This window comes from Callorhinus ursinus, unplaced genomic scaffold (genome assembly GCF_003265705.2).
Source record: "Callorhinus ursinus isolate GAN/ISIS: 27379988/994484 unplaced genomic scaffold, GSC_fseal_2.0 scaffold101, whole genome shotgun sequence".
NCBI classification, from domain to species: Eukaryota; Metazoa; Chordata; class Mammalia; order Carnivora; family Otariidae; genus Callorhinus; species Callorhinus ursinus.
Window position 1 is genome coordinate 1,414,589 of NW_027397163.1, and position 17,719 is coordinate 1,432,307.

A 17,719-nucleotide genomic window follows, 5' to 3' on the forward strand; every position below is an offset into this window, starting at 1 on the left:
ATACATAATATGAGCATTGAAACCTATGTTAAGAACCACTGACTTTTTAAGTATCTGGTTCAAGTACATACATAATATTTTAAGATGAAGAATTTGGGAAGGCAATCAGAAATCAGAATTATGATGTCATACCTGCAATTAACAACCAATAGAGCTATTTTCTTTTCCTTTTTTTTAATTTTATTATGTTATGTGAATCACCTTACATCATTAGTTTTTGATGTAGTGTTCCATGATTCATTGTTTGCATATAACACCCAGTGCTCCATTCAATATGTACCCTCTTTAATACCCATCACCAGGCTAACCCATCCACCCACCCCACCCCCCTCTAGAACCCTCAGTTTGTTTCTCAGAGTCCATAGCCTCTCATGGCTCATCTCCCCCTCCGATTTCCCCCCCTTCGTTTTTCCCTTCCTACTATCTTTTTTTTTTTTTAACATATAATGTATTATTTGTTTCAGAAATACAGGTCTGTGATCCAACAGTCTTACACAATTCACAGCACTCACCATAGCACATACCCTCCCCAATGTCTATCACCCAGCCACCCCATCCCTCCCACCCCGCCCCCACTCTAGCAACCCTGTTTGTTTCCTGAGATTAAGAATTCCTCATATCAGTGAGATCATATGATACATGTCTTTCTCTGATTGACTTATTTTGCTTAGCATAATACCCTCTAGTTCCATCCACGTCATTGCAAATGGCAAGATTTCTTTTTTGATGGCTGCATAATATTCCACTGTATATATATACCACATCTTCTTTATCCATTCATCTGTTGATGGACATCTTGGCTCTTTCTATAGTTTGGCTATTGTGGACATTGCTGCTGTAAACACTGGGGTGCACATACCCCTTTGGATCACTACATTTGTATCTTTGGGATAAATACCCAGTAGTGCAATTGCTGGGTCGTATGGTAACTCTATTTTCAACTTTTTGAGGAACCTCCATACTGTTTTCCAGAGTGGCTGCACCAGCTTGCATTCCCACCAACAGTGTAGGAGGGTTCCCCTTTCTCTGCATCCTCACCAAAATCTGTTGTTTCCTGACTTGTTAATTTTAGCCATTCTGACTGGAGTGAGGTGGTATCTCATTGAGGTTTTGATTTGGATTTCCCTGATGCGGAGGGATGTTGAGCACTTTTTCATGTGTCTGTTGGCCTTTTGGATGTCTTCCTTGGAAAAGTGTCTGTTCATGTCTTCTGCCCATTTCTTGATTGGATTATTTGTTCTTTGGATACTGAGTTTGATAAGTTCTTTATAGATTTTGGATACTAGCCCTTTATCTGATATGTCATTTGCAAATATCTTCTCCCATTCTGTCTGTTGTCTTTTGGTTTTGTGGACTGTTTCCTTTGCTGTGCAAAAGCTTTTTATCTTGATGAAGTCCCAATAGTTCATTTTTGCCCTTGTTTCCCTTGCCTTTGGCGATGTTTCTAGGAAGAAGCTGCTGTGGCTGAGGTCTAAGAGGTTGCTACCTGTGTTCTCCTCTAGGATTTTGATGGATTCCTGTCTCACATTTAGGTCTTTCATCCATTTTGAGTCCATTTTTGTGTGTGGTGTAAAGAAATGTCCAGTTTCATTCTTCTGCACGTGGCTGTCCAATTTTCCCAACATCATTTGTTGAAGAGACTGTCTTTTTTCCATTGGACATTCTTTCCTGCTTTGTCGAAGATTAGTAGACCATAGAGTTGAGGGTCCATTTCTGGGCTCTCCATTCTGTTCCATTGATCTATGTGTCTGTTTTTGTGCCAGTAACATACTGTCTTGATGATTACAGCTTTGTAATAGGGCTTGAAGTCCGGAATTGTGATGCCACCAGCTTTGCTTTTCTTTTTCAACATTCCTATTCGGCTATTTGGGGGTCTTTTCTGGTTCCATACAAATTTTAGATTATTTGTTCCATTTCTTTGAAAAAAGTTGATGGTATTTTGATAGGGATTGCATTAAATGTGTAGATTGCTCTAAGTAGCATTGACATCTTCACAATATTTGTTCTCCCAATCCATGAGCATGGAACATTTTTCCATTTCTTTGTGTCTTCTTCAATTTCTTTCAAGAGTATTCTATAGTTTTCTGAGTACAGATTCTTTGCCTTTTTGGTTAGATTTATTCCTAGGTATCTTATGGTTTGGGTACAATTGTGAATGGGATCGACTCCTTAATTTCTTTCTTCTGTCTTGTTGTTGGTGTATAGAAATGCCACTGATTTCTGTGCATTGATTTTATATCCTGCCACTTTACTGAATTCCTATATGAGTTCTGGTAGTTTTGGGGTGGAGTCTTTTCAGTTTTCCACATAAAGTATCATATCATCTGCAAAGAGTGGGAGTTTGACTTCTTTACCAATTTGGATGCCTTTGATTTCTTTTTGTTGTCTGACTGCTGTGGCTAGGACTTCTAGTACTATGTTGAACAACAGTGGTGACAGTGGACATCCCTGCCGTGTTCCTGACCTTAGGGGGAAAGCTTTCAGTTTTTCCCCATTGAGAATGATATTCACTGTGGGTTTTTCATAGATGGCTTTTATGATATTGAGGTATGTACCCTCTATCCCTATACTCTGAAGATTTTGATCAAGAAAGGATGCTGTACTTTGTCAAATGCTTTTTCTGCATCTATTGAGAGGATCATATGGTTCTTGTTCTTTCTTTTGTTAATGTATTGTATCACATTGATTGATTTGCGGATGTTGAACCAACCTTGAAGCCCAGGGATAAATCCCACTTGGTGCGAATAATCCTTCTAATGTACTGTTGGATTCTATTGGCTAGTATTTTGGTGAGAATTTTTGCATCCATGTTCATCAGGGATATTGGTCGGTAATTCTCCTTTTTGATGGGGTCTTTGTCTGATTTTGGGATCAAGGTAATGCTGGCCTCATAAAATGAGTTTGGAAGTTTCCCTTCCATTTCTATTTTTTGGAACAGTTTCAGTAGAATAGGTATTAATTCTTCTTTAAATGTGTGGTAGAATTCCCCTGGGAAGCTATCTGGCCCTGGGCTCTTGTTTGTTGGGAGATTTTTTATTACTGCTTCAATTTCCTTAGTGGTTATAGGTCTGTTCAGGTTTTCTATTTCTTCCTGGTTCAATTTTGGTAGTTGATACATCTCTAGGAATGCATTCATTTCTTCCAGATTATCTAATTTGCTGGCATAGAGTTGCTCATAATATGTTCTTATAATTGTTTGTATTTCTTTGGTGTTGGTTGTGATCTCTCCTCTTTCATTCATGATTTTGTTGATTTGGGTCATTTCTCTTTTCTTTTTGATCAGTCTGGCCAGGGGTTTATCAATCTTGTGAATTCTTTCAAAGAACCAGCTCCTGGTTTCATTGGTCTGTTCTACTGTTCTTTTGGTTTCTAGTTCATTGATTTCTGCTCTGATCTTTATTATTTCTCTTCTCCTGCTGGGTTTAGGCTTTATTTGCTGTTCTTTCTCCAGCTCCTTTAGGTGTAGGGTTAGGTTGTGTATTTGAGACCTTTCTTGTTTCTTGAGACAGGCTTGTATTGCTATATACTTTCCTCTTAGGACCGCCTTTGCTGCATCCCAAAGATTTTGAACAGTTGTGTTTTCATTTTCATTTTCAAATTTCATTCCATGAATTTTTTTAATTCTTCTTTAATTTCCTGGTTGACCCATTCATTCTTTAGTAGGCTCTTTAGCCTCCATGTATTTGAGTTCTTTCTGATTTTCCTCTTGTGATTGAGTTCTAGTTTCAAAGCACTGTGGTCTGAAAATATGCAGGGAATGATCCCAATCTTTTAGTACCGGTTGAGCCCTGATTTGTGACCTAGGATGTGATCTATTCTGGGGAATGTTCCATGGGCACTAGAGAAGAATGTGTATTCTGTTGCTCTGGGATGGAAGTTCTGAATATATCTGTGAAGTCCATTTGGTCCAGTGTGTCATTTAAAGTCTTTATTTCCTTGTTGATCTTTTGCTTAGATGATCTGTCCATTTCAGTGAGGGGGGTGTTAAAGTCCCCCAGTATTATTGTATTGTTGTTGTTGTGTTTCTTTGATTTTGTTAATTAATTGGCTTATATAATTGGCTGCTCCCATGTTAGGGGCATAGATATTTAAAATGGTTAGATCTTGTTGGATAGAACTTTTAAGTAGGATATAGTGTCCTTACTCATCTCTTATTATAGTCTTTGGTTTATAATCTAACTTGTCTGATATAAGGATTGCCACCCCAGCTTTCTTTTGATGTCCATCAGCATGGTAAACGGTTTTCCACCCCCACTTCCAATCTGGGGGTGTCTTTGGGTCTAAAATGAGTCTCTTGCAGACAGCATATTGATGGGTCTTGTTTTTTTATCCAATCTGATACTCTGTGTCTTTTGATTGGGGCATTTAGCCCATTTACATTCAGGGTCACTATTGAAAGATATGAATTTAGTGCCATTGTATTCCAATAGAGCTATTTTCTAACTGTGAAGCAGCATTTAATAATGCGATTCTGTGTCACAGAATACATATACCACAGAGTATGTGCCTTGAAAATTTACTAAGAAACAACACTGAGATGAAATAAGTTACAAAACGAATACAAACAATATACTGCAGACAAAGGTCAATCACATATTAAACATAGGAGGAGGTCAAGAAGTATTAGCAAAGAAAAGCAAATTTCCAGTACTTGCTATATGTTATACAATGTTCAAAATCTAACAGCATTAACATATTTAAAATATTCTCAAGATACGTTATCATAATATTTCAGATAAAAACAACGGGCCCATCGTGTTTATGTACCCAACACTAATTCACACAGAAAAAAATGTGAAAGCCAAAATTTGAACCTGGGCCTGCAGGCCCAGACCACATGTTCTTGAGCACTAAACATTACTGCCCACTCAGGAAGTGAGTAAAGGTCATAGCAAACCTCACCAGCATACAGGGAAATGCTTCAAGAAAACTACAGGAATTGAGTTGTGTTCCTAATATCGTTACTGACTCATCCCACCTGGATAAGAGCATCTGAGTCATCACTTCCTGAATGTGTTGATTTAGACAGTGACTAGGCATGGTGCTATCCTGAACTAGCTGTCCTCTGGAAGAGTAGGGATCTTTATAAAATGCAGAAGGGGTAAGGACAGGGGCTGCTGAGGAGACTTGGGTGTCCAAGGGCTCAAAATTAATATGCTAAGGAAGAAACAGTGTGCTTCATCCAGATCAATGAACGATCTGGGGGAAGGTGGAAGAACAGAGCCTGTGCTTGCAAATTTATGGGAATACAATTGCGCTAGGACAGTAAAATTCTTTATCTTAGAAGAAGACATGAACTGATTTAGCAAGTGGCACAATATTGACCCATTCTGTGGGAAATGTACTCTGGGTGTGGGGGGACAGGAGAGAATGGAAGATATGAGGAAGGCAATTACCATGATACAGTGGAACGAATACAGGTTTACCTCTATTCTAATACCTTCCCTGAAATTTCTCAAATGGGATATCCCTGGCTTTCTATTTATAAGCATTTACTCAAGAGAGTCCTACATATATATTCCATGAGACATGTTTAAAGTGTTCTTAAAAGGCAACCAAAGTCTGGACACGGCCATCAAGGGGAGAATGGATGAACTCACTCTACATACACATACAGATGCCATTAAAGTCTGTCAAGAATTCAGCAATGGAGAGTGACATGGATGCAAGATGATGAATCCCCGGTGGGGAGGACAAAGAGCTTGCTGGAGGGAAACAAAGGTAGCAGGTTTTGTCAAGGTCTGAACTTTGGGGGAGATGTGGATAGATTAGCTAAAAAGAAATAACATACCAACCAAATTATTAATTACATGTTTTATAAATATAAATTTACCAATTTGGCATGCTAACCTTTTTGAGGCTAAGTGTGCTTGTTTGTTATATAAAAATCATAGTGCTGGTGGCACAGCTGGTTAAGCATCCAACTCTTGGTTTCAGCTCAAGTCATGGTATCAGGGTCCTGGGATTGAGCTCCACGGTGGGCTCCATGCTCAGTGCAGAGTCTGCTTGATAGTCTCCCTCTCCCTCTGCCCCTCCTGCTCATGCTCTTCCTCTTCCTCTCTCTCTCAAATAAATAAATCTTTAAAAAATAATCATAGAGCTTCTTTTGCAGCCTCCTCTAATTATCTGAACTCATATATTTGGATCTCTTCACACAACTGCTGGCATAAGGAGACATGAGGTGAGGGATGCTCTTTATTTTTTATTTTATTTTTTTAAGATTTTATTTATTTATTCATGAGAGACAGAGGGAGAGAGAGAGAGAGAGAAGCAGAGGGAGAAGCAGGCAGCCCGATGCAGGACTCGATCCCAGGACCCTGGGATCATGACCTGAGCCGAAGGCAGACGCTTAACCATCTGAGCCACCCAGGCGCCCGAGGTGAGGGATGCTCTTACTATATATAGGCAGATATATAGTTATTATTGTGGATCAATGGAAGTTATATGTCCTTATCCAAAATTAATAAATTCTGACTCTGTTAACTATCACCACAACATAGGCAACCTCAAAGGGAAAATAACTTAATGACACACAGTGGGGAATGGATTTTACCAAAGGGCAGTGTTAGTAGCAGGGGACTGCAGAAGCAACTTTTGGCAGTGCCATGCAGGAGTTAGATGTGCACAGAGGTGGCCAGCAACATCAGCAGTTGGCTGTAGTCAGAGAGCAGGAGAGTACTGACATGAGGGTCAACAAGGACCAGGTGAACTTTTTACGGAACCCAGTTTAAAAGACGAAGATCAAAACAGCTTCAAGTGTTAACTGAAGAATGTAATTTCCAGAACATGAAAAATTTTGTGAAAAACACAACGAGTTATAAGCAATAGTGGTGAGGATGTACATGGAGTGGAAGAGACTGGCTAACTTCCCAATAAAATACATCAAAAACTAATGATGTAATGTATGGTGATTAAATAACATAATAAAAAATAAATAAAAATACAATGAGGAAGTCAAACATTAGCTTAGTATAATAAGATGTGTACCTGATGAATCTACACAGGGAAATTAATTATTAGAATAAAGGATTTTGTACCAAAATACAAAAGTCAGTAAAATTCAAATAAAATCCAAGAAGTTGTATTTAGAAAACTTAAATTATACTACAGAATAAGCAAGATATCCTATGTAACAAATTATGGCAAATCAATTTAATGATTTCTAGGATGAACACAGTAATTAAAAAAAAAAGATATTTTCTCAAGATATCCAACATTCCCGGGCGTCTGGGTGGCTCAGTTGGTTAAGCGACTGCCTTCGGCTCAGGTCATGATCCCGGAGTCCTGGGATCGAGTCCCACATCGGGTTCCTGGCTCAGCAGGGAGCCTGCTTCTCCCTCTGACTCTCTCCACTCTCATGCTGTTTCTCTCTCTTTCAAATAAAATAATTAAATCTTTCAAAAAAAAAAAAGATATCCAATATTCCCAATTTTACAAATCCAATCAATTTGAGAAAGGGGTACTTTAATAATAGGCAAATCACGTGAAAGAGAAATAAAGGGACTAAGATAATTTTTTCACAAAATTCAGGAGTTTGAATAGGTTTTGGGGAAACTGTTGCTGAGCCATAACCATCAACACTCAAGAAGCAAATCTTGTAATATATATTTTAAAATATTTATTCCTTGATCTAGCGGCCCACAAACCAGAGCTATAAAACAGAATTCTGAGTGTCATCAAAAATAGGTAATTAATGATTAAATTTTTTAGTTTATTTTTAATTCATGGAAATGTACATGATGAAAACTGCAGTGGTTTAAACACAACAAATTAGAATTTAAAAATGGAGGCATAAAATTGTACACCTGAAACTAATATAACACTGTATATTAAAAATCCTGGAATTAAAAAAAAAGAAAAAAGAAGCATCACTTAACTTCGTAAGTTCCCTCATATGCATCCAATCATATCTGTTTGGAGGAAAGAACACTGTGGCATGCAGGGGGTAAACAATTTGGCACGAACCCTAGTTTGGTCAAAGCCTCACAGATAAACAGTTGCAACAATGTTCTCCTTGGGATAAGTTCGTACATCTATGATTGCTGGCTCAAAGGGAATAATCATTAGATATGTGAGCAACATTGCCACACGGCCCTTGAGAGACTCTGTGACACTCCACAAAGAGCAGAAAGAGAACTATAATCACTCATCAGTCAGACTCTCCTGATACTTTCTATCTCAGCCTCCTTAGGACTTGCTGACCACTCCACTCAGGGGCTTCACTGGGCACTTCTGTAAGTGGCAGGACAGCCCTGTAATACATTAATCAAAGTATTCTCCTTCAAAAATTTTGTTACCCAATAGACCCCCTCCACGGATAAGTTCACCAGAAGTTGTCCATCAACTAAAAGTGGGTTATCACAGCAGAAAAAGAGGATATTTCAGACCCTAGGAAAACATGTTTCAAAAGCAAAATTGCACAGACTTAGGAAAATATAGAATCTGTACGAGCCAAATTTTATCTGCATCACTAGCCTAGGCAGGGTGCAGGACGGAGAATAAAGCACGATAACAGAAGTAAAGCAATGGGTTCGATCTTGCAGGGTCTTTGAGAAAACCAAACCAAACCAAGTCCTCCCCATGTAGGACTGGGTTTCAAAGAGCCAACCTCTCTGTCCACTATCTGTAGAGTACTGCTGACTAGCCGTCTCAGAAGATCCACCCCATTGCCTGGTTATACTCTTGATGTGTGGCAAAAGCAGGCCTGACAAAATGGCTAGGAGGCCTTGAGACAGTCCCATGCAGCCTTGGGGCCCCAAGTGCAGTGGAGGAGGAGCCAATGTTTTCCTATCTCCCGGACAGAGGAACTGAGGATGAAACCCAGACAGGTCCTGGCGTCAGGACTGTGGAGGAACTGATGGATCAGCCGGAATCAGATGGTATCAAGTATGGAAGGAGAGACCAGAGGAAAAGAGGACCCCTATAAACAGCCCTTCTCATCCCTCTCAAAGCCAAGGGACCAAAAAGGTCACAGCAGCCAGGTAACAGTGTTGCAGGTCATGATAAAGACTGCCATTGTCTCTGCATCAGCTGGAATGCCGTGTCTGCAGAACAGAGTAATGGGGGAGATTTCCTCTGAGTGCTCACAAGTACTTTTCTTTTCTCATAGACCTCTCCTCTTTGGGGAACGTTTCTCAAACAATATTTCATGAAGCAGTTTCATCTCTGACCATCTCAGCTGTTACCAGTGTTCACCTCTTGGATATAGTCCCACCCACTTGGTTTCTTCTCTATTTTCACCTCACCCTCCACAGCCCTCGGCTCTGTCCCTGGCTCCAAAATGGAGATAACATTCAGTCAGAGAGATTCCTGCTCATAAAAAAGGAGAGTTACATGTTGGGGCTTTTCCAGAATATAATCCCAGCCTTTGTTCAGCAGAGGATGGAAGAGTCTACACTAAGTTCGTCCACTGACTGGCTTAGGAAGTATTTTACATGTATAGGCATCTAGCTCTCTTCTGGATTTACTGACTCAAATGCAGGGAAGTAAAACCAGGGAATGCAATATTTTAAAATTTTGTTACAAGGTTTTATGATTACTCAAGTGGTAAAAGCAACACTAATCTAGTGAGGAGTGGGCAGACCATCTGAAGAAAGGAGGAGATGAAAGTCCAGGTGCCACCACATGAAGCTTTCAATTCAGAGTCAATATAGCTTCAATCACAGTCAAGCAGGGCAGGGGCCCCCAAGAAACTCACTGGGGCAGATCCCGACTTCTGGAGGGAAACTATCCTCACCCAGGGAGACCAGGTTCCTGTAGTTCTCCACCATCACGTCCCTGTACAAGGCCCTCTGAGCAGGGTCCAGGCACTCCCACTCCTCCGGAGAGAATTCTATGGCCACATCCCTGAAGGTCAACAGCACCTGTAACGACAAACACATTAAACTAAGAGACCACAGGGAGAGTTCTTATCTTCACACAAATTATAGGAGAGAGGTGTTAAGGATTGATTTGGCTGTGGTGACAAATCAGTATAAGATAATTTTGAGCAAATCATATATCCCTAATTTTGTGTTATTATACTTCTCAACCAGAATACATAAATCCACAAAATCACTGTGCGTTCCACAATTTTGTGAACAAAATATATAAATAAAAAATGCATCACAAGATGGACTATATAGACATGCTAGATAATACATTTTACACACCAATTATTTCTCTGATGAGCTACACTATGAGTAGTGTCTTTAAAGATTACAAAGTTGACAGTGCCTTTTAAGAAAGCATAAAATGTAAGAATGTGATGATTATAATGGCAGAAACAAAAAGTTTTTAAACATTTATGATGTGCTAAACATTACTCAAATGGGTATTATTTTGTGTAATAATATTAGAGAAATATCTGTGTCCACCTTATAGAGGAGGCAATTGTCACAGAGACTCTAAGAAACTAGCCTCGGGTCAGATAACTAAGAAAGGGCAGAGCCGGCACCTTAACCAGGTGTTCTGAATTTAGAATTGAATCTGAAGAATCACACAGTTAAGTAACAGATACAGTGTTAAAAGTAGTTCTCTACTTTTAGCGGGCTTCCTAAGTGAGAAAACATGAAACAAATTCAAAGCTAAAAACAGGGACCTGCAGAAAATGTCATTATCTATGCACATATGTAGTATGTTATTACTGTTACCACTATTAATTCACTAATGAGTTAGTAGAGAAAAAAATTTAAGGCCACGAAAAATTCCTAGGAATAATTTTCAAAGCTTAAAATAAATATAAAAGTTATTTATGAAACAATGCATCTTTTATATACACCAGAGGTTTCTACTCGCATACACCCACACACACATAAACACAATTTCAGTAAAAGTAGTCCTTGCAGACAGATTTTTGGGATGAGTTTTTTTAAATTTTTTTTTTACTCGTGTATTTCAGTATTTTTGGTAAAATGGACATTTAGAAATTGTACTTTTTTTTCTTTAAAGATTTTATTTATTTATTTGACAGAGAGAGACACAGTAAGAGAGGGAACACAAGCAGGGGGAGTGGGAGAGGGAGAAACAGGCTTCCCGCGGAGCAGGGAGCCCGACGCGGGGCTCGATCCCAGGACCCTGGGATCATGACCTGAGCCGAAGGCAGAGGCTTAATGACTGAGCCACCCAGGCGCCCCTGAAATTGTACTTATTTTTAATTAGGTTGTTGTCAACATTACTCTGTACTAGCCTAGTTAAAAAAATACAAAAATGAAAATAGAAAACTTTACCTTTTCCACTAAATACCTATATGTAAATATCAAAATTTTGCCCATTTAAATGCCCATTTAAACATAAGCCAAGTGGAGTTTATCCAATAATAAAACAATGCTTGAAGATTATAAAATTTATTAATATTCTACATTTAATAAATTAAAATAGAAAAAAATTATGAAAGCATTAGCTCTTTTAAGAAATTATTGAATAACTAAAAATCATGCTAAAAAAAAATTAGAGGCATCAAGTAAGGAAATTCCAGTAAACATCATGATTGACAGTAAACAACAGAAGCATTTCCACTAAAACTGAGGCTGACACAAGGGATGATGGCCAGGACTCCTGCTATTCATCACTGCACACAATGTCTGGACATTGTGAATCACGTGGGATCCATGTGTCTTCATCCAGAGAATGTTTTAATGAGGATCTAAAAGAACAAGCTATCTCTATGTGTATTAGCACGAAAACAACTCCAAGGTATATGTATAGAATAAAACATCACAATATAACATTCACTGAAGAGTTTTTTTTTTTTTTTTAAAGATTTTATTTATTAGAGAGAGAGAGACAGCGAGAAAGGGAACACAAGCAGGGGGAGTGGGAGAGGGAGATGCGGGCCTCCCACGGAGCAGGGAGCCCGATGCGGGGCTCGATCCCAGGACCCTGGGACCATGGCCTGAGCCGAAGGCAGTCGCTTAACCGACTGAGCCACCCAGGTGCCCCTTCACTGAAGAATTTTAACTAAAATCTGCTAATGATAGGTAAATACATTTTTATAAGACATACACTTAATCTTCCATAGAACAGACAATAGTGATTACAAAAGTGGTGAGTGATGATGGGGGGCATGACAGGGAAGGAGATGTTTTACTTCTTAGTCCAAAATGTGCAACACTGTGGAGTTTTACCTCAAAACAAAGATACATGGTATGTAATGTTTAAATCAGGGGCACCTGGGTGGCTCAGTCATTAAGCGTCTGCCTTCGGCTCAGGTCATGATCCCAGGGTCCTGGGATCGAGCCCTGCATTGGGCTCCCTGCTCAGGGGGAGGCCTGCTTCTCCCTCTCCCACTCCCCCTGCTTGTGTTCCCTCTCTCGCTGTGTCTCTCTCTGTCAAATAAATAAAATCCTTAAAATTAAAAAAAAAAATAAAAATAAAATAAAAATTTAAAAAATGTAATATTTTAGTAACAATTGGTGGAAACAGAATTTGGCTCCATCCACTCTGATGACAAAGACTAATTTTTTGCTCCAATATAATAGCTGAAACATTTTTAGGTAAAACACCTGCTACACAAAAGTCCCTGAATGAACAAGGGTCCTCATGGGATGGATATGCTGTGAGTGATATTAAAGAACATACTGTTAAAACAAATTATACAATAAAACATCCTTTATCATTGATATGTTTCAGAACTTTCCATTGTAATCCAAATCATTAATATTTTAGAGCCAGAAACATGCTGATTCACTTGTTTAGCTTCAAATGCCTTGTAAAATCAGGAACAATAGGTTTCCCTTTCTTAGTCTCATTTTCCAGCTGTTCCTGCACATTAATATAGCACATTAATGTGCAGTTTTTTTTTCCTTCTTTTTCAAATTTGTATTTAAGTTCTAGTGAGTTTACATGTAGTGTAATATTGTTTTCAGGAGAATTTAGTGATTCACCGCTTACATGTAACACCCAGTGCTCAACAGGACAAGAGCCCTCCTAAATACCCATCACCCACCTACCTCCCTCCATCACCCCTAAGTTTGTTTTCTATCATTAAGAGTCTTTTATGGTTTGTTTCCTTCTCTCTCTGTTTTTCCCCCTTCCCATATGTTCATCTGTTTTGTTTCTTAAATTCCACACATGAGTGAAACCATACGATATTTGTCTTCCTCTGCGTGACTTATTTCGCTTAACGCTGTTTTTCTTTTTTTTTAACTTTCTTTTTTTTTTTTTAAAGATTTTATTTATTTATTTGAGAGAGCGAGAATGAGAGAGAGAGCACATGAGAGGGGGGAGGGTCAGAGGGAGAAGCAGACTCCCTGCTGAGCAGGGAGCCCGATGCGGGACTCGATCCCGGGACTCCAGGATCATGACCTGAGCCGAAGGCAGTCGCTTAACCAACTGAGCCACCCAGGCGCCCTAACGCTGTTTTTCTTAACGCAGTTCTTCTTTACGCAGCTCTACAAGGAACTGACAATGCGTTCATATGCAACTCCTAAAACAATCCCCTTGGCCAGCCGCAGTGACACCAAAGTCCCACTCCCAGTTTCTGATTCACACCTGCGTATGAAACCCTGCCCATGATAATCCCCCAACAGGGCCTCTTCACAGGTTCCACGTCTCTGGGTCATGGTGAGACGGGATGTAAGTGGAGATGACAGGCACCGAGGCAAGGCCGGGGTGAGTTCTAGCAAACGTTAGGCAGGACCCTTGAGAGCTTGAGAGCACATTACCAAGTCCAAAAAAACCCCCAGCATTTCAGGAAAGAGAGAAGGAACAACCAAGAATGTGAATTTTAGGGGCGCCTGGGTGGCTCAGTCGTTCAGCGTCTGCCTTCGGCTCAGGTCAGGGTCCCGGGGTCCTGGGATCGAGCCCCGCATGGGGCTCCCTGCTCCGCGGGGAGCCGGCCTCTCCCTCTCCCGCTCCCCCTGCTTGTGTTCCCTCTCTCGCCGTGTCTCTCTGTGTCAAATAAATTAAATATTTTTTAAAAAAAAGAGAGAATGTGAATTTTACCTGGGAACGCGTCATTTTTGCCCCCTCTTCCTTTCCTCCTCTTCTGGACCTAATTCTCGGATAAGATCCGTCTTGACAAGGGGACGGTGAGCGCCGAACCCAGGCTGCCTAATGCCTAGAAGGCACATACCCCCTTCCTGTGGCACAACCGCACGCAGAGGGAGGACCTCAACCAGCAAAAAGGCACTCCTCTGCCGCCCACCGCCCCAGGAGGGGCTGGCGCACACCGAGACCAGCCAGTGGGGCGCTTTCTCCGCTTTCCCCCCCCAGCTCACTGCCCGGCTGCAGCGGCCCCCAGCAAACGCCGCACAGAACACAGCCCCGACCTTCGCGGATCCGGGACGGAGGACCCGGAGGGCAGTGAAGCCGCCGAAGCCGCGGTCTCCACGAATCGAGGGGCTAGAAGCGGCCGCGGACGCCGACGCCGCGACCCGGCGCCACCAGGCCTCGGAACGACTCACGGCGACGCCGGGACTCGTCGTGGGCAGGAAGGCGACGACCGCAGTTGCAACCTCCAGAGAACCCCGGCGTGGAAGACTGGAGGCTGCGGGCGCGCCAAGCACGGGTTTGAAACTGGACGTCCGAAATTTCACTCCCCCGAACGTTTCTGTCACTCAGCTCAATTCACTTCCGGGTCGGCCGGCGACTGCACACGCGCAGACGGGAAAGGAGGGTGCAGGGGGCGGGACTCGGGCAGGGCCGCGAAGAATGGTTGAGATTGGGCAGGCAGCGCGCGTGGGGGCGGGGCGAGCTCGTGGGTCTGTTAGTCCCGCCCCGCCGTGCTTGTTTCTCAGCCTTTTTTTGATCGCTGTGGAGGAGAGCTGCTTCCTGCCTGTTCTAAGTTAATGTTTATAAATCTAAAGTAAAAGGGAGTTATGAGGGCCGCTTGTATTAGAAGCGGAGGTATGCTCAAAAAGTTGAGAATGGCTAAATTCAAAATCTTTCGGTGCGAGCAGGTGGAGACGTGTGTCTTGCAAGCGATGGAAACTGGAATGTGATCACTCAGGTGATCGTCGGGACGAAGCCTCTCCTTGGACATGTTTACAACAGGGCAGCTGGCTTCCCCCAGGGCAAGTGGTTCAGGAAGGAAAGAGGGAATCTCAGGGGGAATCCATTATCTTTCATAACCTAACCTCAGAAATGACAGACGGTTACTTCTGCCAGATTCTGTTGGGTCACACAGGCTCTCCCGTAATTGCCGCAGCTCAGGCAACCAGCTGTCCTGCTTTTCCCTGGCCTGACCAGGTTCCTGAGAAACAGGACTTTTCGTCCTAAAACTGGGAAAGTCCTGGGCAAACTGGGCCAGGGGAGCACACTAGCTGATGTGCCACTCACCTTCCCAGCCACTCTCCACCCTGTCTGCCTTCTCCTTCCCTCCTCTTCTTTTCCCCACCTCCACCCCTTCTGTGTTCTCTGCTCTCCTTTGCTCCTCTTCTCTTCCTTTTTTGTCACTTCCAGGTGTGAAGAGAGGGTGGAAAACATACTCCTGGCCTGGGTCCTAGTGACAACTTTGGCCAACAAAGAATGGAGAGGTGGGTGTCACCCTCAAGTGTGTAGAGCTTGTCAGGGGGCATGACAGGGAATAAAAGCTGAATATGAGAAACAAGCCCGCAGAAGTTCTTCTAACAGTGAAAACAAGCACAAGCCAGACAGGCTCTTCCCACTTTGGGCCATCCTTGTGTCCCAATACCTGCAGTTGGTACCCCCACCCAGGGTGTTCACAGACACTTAGTGCCTGTGGGATGGGGTGGGTGGTCAATTATTCCATTACCAACCAACTCATCAGTTGATGGAACTAATGATGTAAGGTGTTTCCTGGAGGTCCCCAAACAGAGTGAGGCGATAAAGGGTCTGCCTACTACTGTAGCAGACTGACAGAAATTTGAGAAGGAACATACTGTGGCCTTTAAGACTAGGTGACAACATCTATTTGGCTAGCAGAAATCTTATCCATTAGAGAACAGCCAAAGCTGTGCTTTGTTTAGATGCTGTGAAAATCAATAACGAGAAACCTCACTAAAATGGACTTAGGAACTTTTGGCAGGGGGGAGCTCTCATGCCCTAGCCTTCCTGATCAATTGCAGACCCAATAGGAAAAGAGGGACTTGACCTTGCACTTGGATACCACTCTACTACTCTAATCCCCCCAACCTGGGCAACAGCTCAGCCAATGAAAAGCTGCCATACTTTGAACTCCCAGTTGACACCAGTGGGCTGTTAGTTTGTCATGGCCTTCCCAACTTAACCCTTTTCTCCTTATAAAGCATATCTTAAAAAAAAAAAAAAAAAGCATCTCTCTTTTGTTCCCCATTCTTGCTTAGGGTTTTGCAGTAGCTTGTTTGTCCCAGATTGCAATTCTCTTTTATTCTCAAATAAACCCATCTTTTGTTGTAAAATAACCAGTTTTTATCTTTAAGGCTAACAAAGCTGAATTTTATCCTTCCATGTGTGGGAAATCCAACCCTACAGGAAGCAAACATGCAGAAAGAAATGTGGTGGCACTGAGGGGCAGCTGCCATTACAGGTCATCTTCTAATGGAAGGAGGAAAAAGATGTGGGTGGTAGGGGCAGGATTTGTTGGTGCGGAGTTTAGTAAAATCCAGTCTGTTTCTAACTTGAACACGGTGGAGAAAGGTGGAAAGGCGATGAGGCTAAGTGGCCATGAGCCACACTGGGGCCGTTGTGGACTTTATGTTTGGAAGAAGAGTTCATTAAACTCAACCCACCAGCTAGAAAATAAAGATGACGATGAGAAACCTGACCTTACCTTGAATCACCAGGGACCCTGGGACCATAGTCTGCTAAATTAATCAGGGTGAAGAATGAAGCAGCATAGACTCTCCTGGTGACATGTGTAAAGCTGGCATGCTGGTACCAACAAATTCTCTGTGCAATAGCCCTGTATGACTCATGAAAAAAAGTAGATGGCTCATGGAGACTAACAACAGACTACTGAAGCTTAAATAAAGCAATGCCACCCATAGCATCAGCCGTCCCTCACATGATTCCAACAGTGCAAGAATTTCAGCAGGCTAAAGGAGACTGGTCCTCACTGATTGTGCAAATGTTTCTTTTCTCAGCCTTATCTCAGAAAAGAGCTAACTACAGTTTAGCTTCATGTAAGAAGGATCATAGTTTACGTTTGCTCCATTGCCACAATTACTTGAATTCACCAGTTTGCTGTCTCAATTTGGTTAGAAGGGATTTGGCTTTAATATAGGTCCTGGGTGTAATAATACGCTATATTGATGATATAAGAATTTCAGAAACTGAAGAATAAGCTAGGTAGAACTGACCTAAATGCATTAGTGGTACCAAGAGACTCGTTAAATCCAAAAGATCTAGGGACTTACCCAAATGGTGAAATTGTTAGGAATATTCTGGGCAGAAGCCACCCATGATGATTCATGGGTGACTAAAAAGAAACTGATATCCTTACCTACCCCTAGAACTAAACAAGAAGTCCAATGTTTGACTGGTCTATTTGGATTGGAAAAGATGCATATTCTACATCTGGGAATATTGCTAACTCTTAGCCATGAAACTATTTCCAAAAGGAGTCCATATTTGAATTAGGACCTAAGAAAGACAGGTCATTTCTCGTTTATAAAAAGTAGTGTCTCTCAATCTCTGTCTGTCTGTCTTTGAAACCCTGTGATCCATTCAGAAATGATTTTGGAAATGGCTGCAATGCATAGTAATGCAAATTGGAATTAATGGCAAAAGCCTTTGAGTGCCACCTAATGGTGACCACTAAGATTTGGGACCAGAAAATTTTTGGATGCTGGGGCATGAT

General features: G+C 41.7%; 1 protein-coding gene across 2 annotated transcripts in view; it reads right to left on the reverse strand.

The window, feature by feature from the left end:
- Positions 1–14,582, reverse strand: part of LOC112806790 (uncharacterized) — a 909,505-nt gene extending 894,923 nt beyond the window's left edge. Inside the window, exons 1-3 of one of the 2 annotated variants that reach the window (XM_073889073.1) lie at positions 14,250–14,566; positions 13,924–14,038; positions 9,737–9,863 (exon numbers count right to left, since the gene is read on the reverse strand). In XM_073889073.1, coding sequence (XP_073745174.1) covers positions 9,737–9,863; positions 13,924–13,938 — 142 coding nt within the window. In that variant the 5' untranslated portion in view covers positions 13,939–14,038; positions 14,250–14,566. Of the gene's footprint in view, positions 1–9,736; positions 9,864–13,923 lie in introns of both variants that reach the window. The other variant, XM_073889074.1, reaches the window with a different exon arrangement.
- Positions 14,583–17,719: the final 3,137 nt, after the last annotated feature.